Source organism: Triticum aestivum, chromosome 2B (assembly GCF_018294505.1).
Source record: "Triticum aestivum cultivar Chinese Spring chromosome 2B, IWGSC CS RefSeq v2.1, whole genome shotgun sequence".
Taxonomy (NCBI): Eukaryota; Viridiplantae; Streptophyta; class Magnoliopsida; order Poales; family Poaceae; genus Triticum; species Triticum aestivum.
In genome coordinates, this window is record NC_057798.1 from 431,936,835 (window position 1) to 431,947,683 (window position 10,849).

At 47.1% G+C, this 10,849-nt stretch overlaps 1 protein-coding gene across 1 annotated transcript; it reads left to right on the forward strand.

Annotated features, from left to right (window-relative positions):
- The first annotated feature begins 406 nt into the window (after positions 1–406).
- Positions 407–1,416, forward strand: LOC123041337 (uncharacterized). The gene has a single exon (XM_044463973.1). The coding sequence runs from the start codon at positions 918–920 to the stop codon at positions 1,128–1,130; it is 213 nt and encodes a 70-aa protein (XP_044319908.1). The 5' UTR covers positions 407–917; the 3' UTR covers positions 1,131–1,416.
- The last annotated feature ends 9,433 nt before the right edge of the window (positions 1,417–10,849 follow it).

A 10,849-nucleotide genomic window follows, 5' to 3' on the forward strand; every position in this document is an offset into this window, starting at 1 on the left:
CGAAGAAGGAGCGGGCGCTTCTCGCCGACGCGACCGCCGACGACAACCCGAGGCTATACTGAAGGTTGCCATGGAGTTCCCAATAAAGCACAACAAGGTTAAGGGGGTGATTGTTGGTGTTAATCATTGTTGTTTAGGTGTGTGTGTGTCATGTTTATTTCCAGTTCATCCATGTAGTTGAAACTGCGGTAGCCTGTGCACGTAGAGTTGTGTTCACGTGCACGATGCAAAGCTAAATGGGTTGTGATTAGTTAGCTGCATGTGTCAGTCTGTGAGGAGTCCGGCCGGCCGAGTTGTGTAGCAGATCAGAGATGGAGAAAGAAGCGGGAGCAGGCAGTTGCGGCATGCACCAAGTGAGGGCTTATCCATCTGCAGAAACTTGGGAGTGACTCAAAGTCTGTACGTGTGAGCAGTTAGTGGAGAGATTAGTGGGTCAAGCCGTTAGTGGCTTGACCGGTGTGTTTGCATGCTAGCTAGTGCGTGTGTTGGCTGCTCTATTTAAGCCCATGTAAATCAGTTCATTGAGTGTGTGAAGAAATACAGAAAAAGGCATAAGGGTGCGTGGTGCCAAGTTCGTGAGTGTCTCTGGCTTCAAAATAGTCATCAACCCCCCATGATTTCTAATAGTTGGCTTCGCAGTTGATTGGCTTTTGATTTTACGTCCAAATCAAAAAAGCACACCACAATGATATACCCTCATCCGACGGCATCCGAATCCTTTTTTCTTCTTTCAGCATCAGAGCAGCTGTGCATGTCTCCTTGGCCATTAATTCCTCCCTCCCTTTTCCTTTCCACATTCCTTTGCGCTCATCCTTCTCATCAACACAAACACATCTTCCACCATCAGCAGCCGAGGCAGCCGGTAAGACACAGTGGCCAGCAGGACTGCACTGCCGCAGCAAGAGTGTACACTGTAGATGATGGACTGGGCCCCTGTGGTGGTAGGGGTGGTGTTGTTCGTGGTGCTCTCGCCGGGGCTGCTGTTCGAGCTGCCGGGGACGTATGGGAGGGTCGACTTCGGCGGCCTCCGCACCACCGGCAAGTCCATCTTCGTCCACACCCTTGTCTTCTTCACCATCTTCGCCATCATCATCCTCGGGTTCGAAGTCCACATCTACACCGGCGCCTAGGTAGCTGCATATGCATTACATGCCTGTGTGCCTTACCTAATGAAGCACCTCTCGCCAACGTTGCCACTCCGATCAGCATGCGCCCTGTTTCATATGCGTGTGGTTAATTGATTGGTCAAGGTGGGCACATACTCCCTCCGATGGCGCAATTTTGAATTAAAGTTAGTTCAATCTTAATTCAAACCTATGGCACTTATTATGGATCGAAGTGTTATCTCTGTAACGTCTTATATTAAGTTACAGAGAACGTGGACACTGTAAAGTAGTTCGGTGAACTGCAGCTTATTGTTCAGCCTGTACCAAGCGATCAAAGCCTTAATTAACATCAGCTTCTCATGACTTTTCGTTGGATTCATAAACATCGGCATAGTTTCGTTTCATTTGGTCTTTTGTCTTAGGGTTTGTGGTACATCATGGACGATCCATTTTGATGACCTCTGACTTTATATTTATGTAAGTTGTTTCATGGGTGCCAGGCTTTGGTTGGTATCGTTAAATAACCAATACACTCTTTTTAAATCTCAGTCAACTGAAACTTGATTATGTCCCAGTTGATACTATATTCATAAGATTTTATATTGACATTCATGCATTTTTTTCTTTTTCCTTTCGTATATGTTATGTCATTTGACTTAGATCTAGCCACATCCTAACAAATAATATATGGTTGTGTGCATCACTCGATGCAGTGGCCGAGAGTTATTACCTTTTTCCAAAGAAAAATAAATAGAAACATACTAAAATAAGTTTAGGACTATATATGTAAAGTTTAACCTCAAAATACATGTAATATTTTCTATTTACTTTAAGAAAGATGGGACGATCTTGGTAATCAATCTCTATATAATAGGGTGCAAATGATCAATTTTTTCTACTTTTCTTTGTTACTTCATCTTCTCCCTTATTGACATTCGAGAAACAACACATAAAATGAGATAAATCAACGCTAGTAGGAGTTATATTTGCTTCAAAAAGGATATGGTGTACCCGCAAAAAAAAGGTATGGTGGCCCTTTGTTTTCTGAATGATAACTAAAATATTCAACATGCATCATCCCACCTGCTATGCAATCGGGCAAACTGGTTGTGGTTGGAGGACCTTGTAACGTTGGCCATTCAAAATGAAACACATTGGCGTTATTTTTCTAAAACACTCACACAACTCAAATATACAGTCATAGAGAGATTACAAACTAAATATATGACATGACATATATTTAGTTTGTAGATGCAAACTTGAAGAGCAAGTGAGAAGTTCTCCATTAATCTTGATCAATTACGTGTTCTTTTACACAAATGCAATAGAGATTACTTCCCTATTCTACTGGCTTTTCTCCTTTATTTGTGCTACTAGATGACCTGTTCTGCTATTGACGCACAGACCAAACGCAATCCAGAAAGTTATGTGAGGTATTTTTTTCTAAACTGTCTACAACATTGGAATACGCTTGTAATATTGTGTTTATACAGCTCTTTGTCGTGCTCGGCATAAGCGTTAGGTCGGCGAATGATGCGCCAGGCCTCCGACACATCCTCGGGTAACTCCTTCCATTAGATATAGGCCAGGATGGGCCCGATCCATGTTGGGATAACCACGCGGTTTCGTAGCCACGTGACTGGTTGTGGCCTCTCAGTCAGAGAAGAGCGATCCACCCAAATTCACCCTGGTTTTGGATGCTGCTGGGCTGGCCGGCTGGTTTGGTTACCTTGGTTTGCGGTCCTTCCATGCTTCCTTGGTTGCTCGGTATAAGGTTGTCATGTGATTCATGGGTCAAATTAGCGGGTGATGGCATGGTGGGCCGGCCGTTTCGCTGCTTCTAGTTTACCTCCTTTTGCTCAGCTCTTGGCCGGGTGGAAGCCTGGTCGTTCCGTAAGGTTGCCTTTCAGTTATCATTTGCACGCGCCTAACTCTTTTCCTATGCTTTGGCCTGCTACGTCATTCACAAAGACAAATCGCAGCCACGAAGCAAATCAACTGTGAGGCCCGATCTGCTACAACTACAACGTAACGCTATGTGATGGTATGCCAAATTAATATAACACCATGGCATACCATAGGGGAGCGTTTGGTTCCTCACACACAAGTTACGTTTGATAAAATCTATTTCATGAAGTTATCATTCGTTGGGGCAAGTGGTCAAGGAGCATCACATGACTACGTGTCGGCCAAGGTAACACCGAACCGGACAAAGCAAGCAACATGGCTTCGACCCGAACCAATTACAACCGCAAAATTAGGTGAACTATTTTAGCTACCTTTTTACCGGGCATAAATAGGGCTAATTGAATACAGTTGTATGGCAAAATGTTAACAACCTTTCCTGGTTTTTGAAGACGGCGGGCCGAACACACCCAAACGGCTTTGATAGACACGTCTGGGCTACCTCTTGCCTCTTGGCCCGTATATGGCGGCCTGGCATGAGATGAGACCCTTCGGCATGGCTATGTCAGCTTGATACGGTTGTCATAGGGCTTGTTGGGAAGCCAATCATCAACCTGCTCTGACTGGATTACCTATATAAAGAACCTCACGCAGATGGGTGTCCTAAGGGCATGCTTTGGGAGGTGAGCCTGGCCTTTGAGCGTTGCGGTCTAGACGGGCGGTGTATTTTGGGACCCCTGACTAGACAACCTATGAACAACATATCTTATGGGCGATCTGGACAGGGGCAAAAAAAAAACAGATGCAACCAGAACTTAGGTGAACTACTTGAAGGATCTTCACCATGGATTGTGTGCAACTGGTCATGTTTGTATTGGTTTGTGTTTGCCTTGCATTTACTAATGACATACAATGATGATTGTCGGTGTCAAAACCGGCAGATCTTGGGTAGGGGGTCCCGAACTGTGCGTCTAAGGATAGAAGGTACCAGGAGGCAGGGGACACGATGTTTACCCAGGTTCAGGCCCTTTTGATGGAGGTAATACCCTACTTCCTACTTGATTGACTTTGATGAGTATAGGGGTTACAAGAGTTGATCTACCTCGAGATCGTAATGGCTAAACCCTAGATGTCTAGCCTGTATGATTGTGTTCGCCCCTAAGGACTAAACCCTCCAGTTTATATAGGCACCGGAGGGGACTAGGGTTGTACAAAGTCGGTTTACAGAGGAGGAAAACTACACATCCAGACGCTAAGCTTGCCATCCACGCAATGGAGAGTCCCATCCGGACACGGGAGAAGGCCTTCGGTTCTGCAGCTTCACGGCCCGTCAGTCCGGCCCATGTCACATAGAACGGCTCTCCGAGGACCCCGTAATCCAGGACTCCCTGAGTAGCCCCTGAACTTGCCTTCAATGACAACGTTGTATCTGGCTTCATGTCTTCGGCTTTGCAAGGCGAGTTCCCCATCGTACTCCATATAGTTCGGCTTTACATTTAAATATTGTACTCTTCAGCTTCTGCGCCGCCATCGCCTCAGCTTCCACATGTCAGACGAATACGAATGGTCTAAGTATTTTTACAAGGAACCCCTTGACCATGTAGGGAAGGCGCTTATTTAAAGAGATTGAATCTCAGATGCCATTCCTCGCCAGACGAAAATCCTTAGAGCTTGCCATAGGAAATCAAGCAAAGATGACCAACGCTCCTTGCTCTTCCTTGCGCCCACACGACCCTCAAGAAGGCGAATGGGAGAGCTGCTCGGTGCCCCATGCCCAGTTGACCAAGCTTCAGGCGCAGGGATACCTCCCTCCATCAGATCTAGTCCCCGTTCGGGCGGGATTAACTACCTTCAACGGTGAAGTCCTGGCAGAGAACTTCCCCAATCCCAATAAAGGGGAGAGGGTGTGCTTCATTTCATTCCTGCTGAGGGGCGTGGGATTTCCAATCCACCCCTTCCTCAGAGGTCTTCTGGAGTATTACGGTCTCCAACTGCACAACCTCACGCCGGGCTCCCTTCTACACATCGCAGGCTTTGTTGCTCTTTGCGAGCTGTTCCTAGGCTGTGAGGCCCATTTCGATTTATGGAGGAAATATTTTTGCCTCATCCCCCGCTCCTAGAAGGGATCCATATTTGAGGTGGGCGGTGCCGAAGTATGGCATATAGGCGGAATAGGATACCTGTCTGGCACTCCAAAGAAGGCATCCGAAGAGTGGCCATCGGAGTGGTTCTACATCGAAGATGTTGTCCTTCCAGACCCAATCCGACAAGGTCTTCCCGAATTTTCCTCCGCTCCTTTAAATAAGCGTGCCAACTGGCGTCCTCGAAGCTATGAAGAAGAAGATAGTGCGGAGGTTAAGAGGCTAGTGAACAAGATCAGAATACTTGCCCACTCCGGACTATCTATAGTCGAGGTAATGGTGATTTCAATAACGTGATGCATTCAGCCGCTTCAATCCAGGGGGCTTCCCATGTGGCATTACAACGGGGAGGACGACGCCTCACATTGTGGGCGCAAGGGTCCGGCTAATTTCGCCGCGCTGGCCGCCATGTTGACTAGCCTTTTCAAAGGGGAAAAGGAAGATTTTGCTCGCCTGAAGTGTCGAGAAGGTTTATCCATGTATACCCCCATTGACTGGGTGAGTCTTTGATTATAGGCCTTAATCAATCTTTTTTCCTTAACTATACTTTTTAGTCAAACTTAATTCGACTACCTTTAATAGGAATGGAGAAAGGTCGTCACGGGGATCTACAGCCTCGCTCCGCAACCAGAGGACCATAATCGAGACCTTGATCCTGGATTTGAAGAGGATCCGGATATATTTGTAGACTTTAAGGATGGAGTCTTTTATTAGACCAGCTACGACGGCACGGAAGTGGCTATTATAGCTGACTACCCCGACCTTCTCCCTTCCTCCCATGTAAGTTCCCAGGAGACATCTCCTCAAAAAGAGTTTTCCCACTGCGACTCACCCACCGCACTACATCATGCTCCTAAGGGGCGACGCTTGCACCAGTGCTGCAGCAAAGGTGTCCTCTAAGAAGACGACGCTTGCACAAGGCGCATCTCTGAAAAGAAAGGCAAACAACGATATAGCCGGGCCCTCTTCTGTGTCGAAGAGGTATAATCCTTTAGCACGCACTCAGCGGATTAGATCGGACGGTGATGTTCCCTGCTGTGCCATATTGCAGGAGGAGTGTACAGCGGACTGCATCCAGAGACCTGGCCGGCCATGCACAGACTACTCCAGCCCCGGACCCTGCCACAAGGACCGGAGGAGATGCGGGAGCAATGCCGGATTATCATCTCCCAGAGGATTCGGATAATGTATCCGTCACAAACTCCGAAGTGGAGAGTGCGATGGGTCACCGGCGGCGGAGAGCGGCCATGCGTGACCCAAACTTCACCGAAGAGGCTTTCAATGCCTTCAGCTCAACGGATGATTATATTCGAGCTGCTCGGGATGGACTTGCTGGAGCCACTCACCAGCTTTCAAAGGATATGCGGGTAAGTACTTTTATGCAGATTCAATAATCATATGCTAGTAGCCCCCGAGTCTTGAAGCAGTTGGCCCAACTTATTTAAGAGTTGTTATATTGTCAGGTACTTACAGAGAGGAATCACACATTATCAAAGGAGCTGGAGGAATGCCGAAGTAAGTTGACTGCTGCCACCGCCGAACTGGAAAAGTTAAAGAAATCCAAGAAGGCACCTGATGGTAAGTACAACAGCAGCTTGAAAATAAGGTTCCGTGCCTACAACGAGGTTGCTTAAATACGCTTTTGTCTCGTTGGTGGGCTCGACAGATCAACTGGAGGAGAGGCTAAGGGCTGCTCAAGCGGACAAACAACATGCCGAAGGGCAACAAGCCGCTGGTCAACATGTATTGACACGGACCATTAATGAGAAGAACAAACTACATGATGCAAATATCAAGCAAGCCGAAGAACTAAAGGATTTAAGAGCCCAATTATCGGATGCTTTGAAGGAGAACAAGAAGTTGAAAGGTGGCATATTCAGTATGCTCTTTAACCTATCTGTCACACGGTCTCATGTTTGAAAATTTTACAAGTTTGCTTCTGTAGGTGTGCTAACCGGACGTCCCGAAGGAGAAGTCTCTGGATTCCAAGGAGAACTGCTACAAGAGCTGTCCAAAGTGCACGAGCAAGCTTGGAAAGCATTGAGGAACATGGCGAAGGCTTTATGGCCATCCGATCCCCTTCCAGGAAGTATGGATGAGCTTGCGAATTTACTTAAGGGAGCTCGTCGCCGTTTGGAGCTATGGAAGATATAAGCATGTCGAGAAGGCGCCCGAGAAGCTTGGGCCATGGTGAAAACGCGGTATACCAAGCTTGATCCGAATCATATGGCCCGAGTCGGACCTCGGGGACCAGATGGGCAAGAAATTCATGTGAGCTTAGTATACGACCAAGTGAAAATAGCCGCTAAGTTTTCTCGATAGGATTGTAAACTAGACAACCTACTAGAGGGTCTAGAGGAATAAGAAGTTTTTGAGTCCAAGTAGTAGTGTACTTCATCAACAAACTTATCTCCAGCCGAATTGTAAAACAATTATCATGGCAGACTTTCCGCTTCGACCTCCAACCCGAGGTTTGGAGTGTTTCCAGATTTTTTACCTTTGGTAAACACCAAGGTATGTTCGGAAACTAGGCAGTCCGGTCATAGTTGCTTAAACAGACAAGTTGTATTCAGGGAGTTATGTTATATTTCATTTGATCGTAAGAAACATCTTCCAGAGAGAATAGTTCCAGCATGCATTTTTGCGCATGCATAAGCTGTGGTGCGAGAAATCATAGTACACATTATAATTTGGGGGTGTATATTGCAACGAGGGCATTTCGTCTCTTGACCGCCGACCGGTTATTCCCTTAAGAACACTAGCTTTCGGCTTCACCCGTCTGAGGTACACATCCGGATAACACGGCTGTAACAATCGCAGAGTTGCTCCCTTTATGCCCTAGCCGAACAAGCGGGAACGTAGGGCATAAGCACAGGAGCCAAGAAACCCAGCTTGGCAAAAACTTAAGTCATAAAGGTGCATATAATGGCGAAGACAAGATGCATATGAGTAGGCAACACATATATACTGTGAGCTTGATGGTCCAAAATAATAATCACAATAAGCTTCTGTGAAAAGAAGCCCCTAGGTATTATGGGGTATGTACATTTAATGATGTATATCCCTCAAGTGTGCAGTTTATCCGAACACTGGTAAAAATCGTACAAAAACAAAAAAAAGAGAAAAAGGGTGAGAGGAAGAAAAGAAAAGACGAAAAAAGGTGATAAGTGTGAACTTAGGCGTAGAATCTTCGGAGCCGAGCAGCGTTCCATGGGTTTGGTTCCAAACGATTATCCGAAGCGTTGTGAAGGCGATAAGCTCCTCCAGTGAGAACTTCATCCATGATGAAGGGACCCTCCCATTTGGGCTTTAGCTTGTCCTTTTTCTTCTCTGGTAGGCACAGGACAAGTTCACCAACATTATAAGTCTTTGCTCGTACTTCCCTGCTTTGGTATTGCCGAGCTTGCTGTTGGTAAAATGCGGAACGGGCCTTCGTGATGTCGTGCTCCTCCTCCAAGCCATCCAGATTGTCCTTTCGGTCGAGCTCGGCCTCTCTCTCTTCATACAACGGACTTGAGGTGAGTCATGAATAATGTCGCAAGGCAATACTGCCTCGACGCCGTACACCATGAAAAAAGGTGTGTATCCGGTCGTGCGATTGGGCGTGGTACGCAGTCCCCAGAGTATAGAATAGAGTTCTTCAACCCAGTGCTTGTCTGACTCACGCAGTGATCGCACTAGTCTGGGTTTAATGCCGCTCATTATCAAGCCGTTGGCCCGTTCGACCTGACCGTTTGTCTGAGGGTGATTTACGGAGGCATAGTCGAGCTTGATGCCCAAATTGGCGCACCAAGTTTTCACCTCATCGGCCGTAAAGTTAGAACCGTTGTCAGAAATGATACTATGCAGGACACGATAACAGTGTACAACACCGGATATGAAGTCTATAACTAGTCCGACTTCGGCTATTTTGACTGGTTTGGCTTCTATCCACTTAGTGAACTTGTCGACCATAACCAGTAAATATTTCTTCTTATGGCTTCCCCCTTTAAGGGGTCCGACCATGTCTAGCCCCCAGACCGCAAAAGGCCAAGTAATGGGGATTGTTCGTAAGGCAATGGGCTGCATATGGCTTTGATTGGTGAAAAGCTGGCATCCAACACATCACTGTACGAGGTCTTGTGCGTATGCTCGGGTCGTGGGCCAAAAGAAACCCGTGCAGAAGGCCTTACTTACAAGGGCCCGAGCTGCGGCATGATGGCCACCAAGACAGGCGTGTATTTCAGCCAAGAGCTGCCGTCCTTCTTCTTCAGAGATACACCTTTGGAGTACTCCGGTGGTACTTTTCATGTACAGTTCCCCCTCATGGACTTTATAGCTAGGCCTTCGAGCATCGAACAATGCGATGGGCCTCCATTTGGTCATCAGGGAGCTCATTCCTAGTAAGGTAGGCAATGAACAATTTGGTCCATGGGGCGATTACAACCATGATTTCGTGAGCCGATGGTGTTACTTCGGTGCCCGAACCCCGGCGATATCGGGACTGTGTTCGGAATCTAGGGGTATGATCGGTTCTGTAATGGTGTTGCCGCTATCGTCCTGCCACACGATGGATGACTTGAAGAGCCTCTACACAAAGGTGTTAGACAGGACGGGGACTTGGCGCCCATGTGGGCAAGTATGTCCGCAGCTTGATTACTCTCTCGAGCCACATGATGAAACTCAAGCCCTTTAAACCGAGCTGATATTTTGAGTACGGCATTGCGGTAAGCCGCCATCTTCGAATCTTTTGCATCGAAGTCTCTATTTATCTGAGATATTGCGAGGTTTGAGTCCCCGTGTACATCGAAGCATTGTATGCCCATGGAGACGGCCATCCGGAGACCATGTAATAGGGCCTTGTATTCGGCTGCATTATTAGAGTATGTATACAATATTTGGAGCACATAACGGATTGTGTCTCCTATGGGGGATGTCAAGCCGACACCAGCGCCCAATCTGGCTAACATTTTAGAGCCGTCGAAGTGCATCACCCAGTTGGAATATGTGTCGTATTCTATAGGGAGTTCAGCCTCTGTTCATTCGGCGACGAAGTCAGCCAACACCTGAGATTTGATAGCTCGGCGTGGCTTGTAAGTTATTTCAAATGGCAAGAGCTCAATGGCCCATTTGGAAATCCGGCCGGTGGCGTCCTGATTGTTTATAAAATTGTTAAGTGGTACTTCAGAAGCTACCGCGATCGAGCACTCCCGAAAGCAGTGCCGCAGCTTGCGGGATGCCATAAAGACCGCATATGCTATCTTTTGATAATGCGGGCACTACAAAAAAAAAGACACATTCGTGATATTTTGGGCCGAACGAAAAAAAATCTGTCATACTTATGACACTTCTATGACGATAATTGTGACAAAACCCGGTATCATCATAGATGTGGTGGGATCCTACTTCTATGAAAAAAATCATGACAGAAAATAGGCTTTTCATCCTGGGCGGTCCGGAGACGCAACTGCATGACATTCTTTGGGTCATCCATGACGGAAAAAACCATGGTAGAAGTGAGGGCGAGGAAAATTTTGGGGAGTTCCCGGTTACGGTGGGTGGTCGGGGCCGAGCGATGCATGTTTCTCTCATACACGTATGCGCGTGTGTGCGAGGCGTTGGGATCTTACTGAACTCGAGCGAGGCGTTGGCTCTGACTGAACCCGAGCGATTACACTAGCTATGTTACTGAACCCAAGTGATTCCTTCACTACTGCT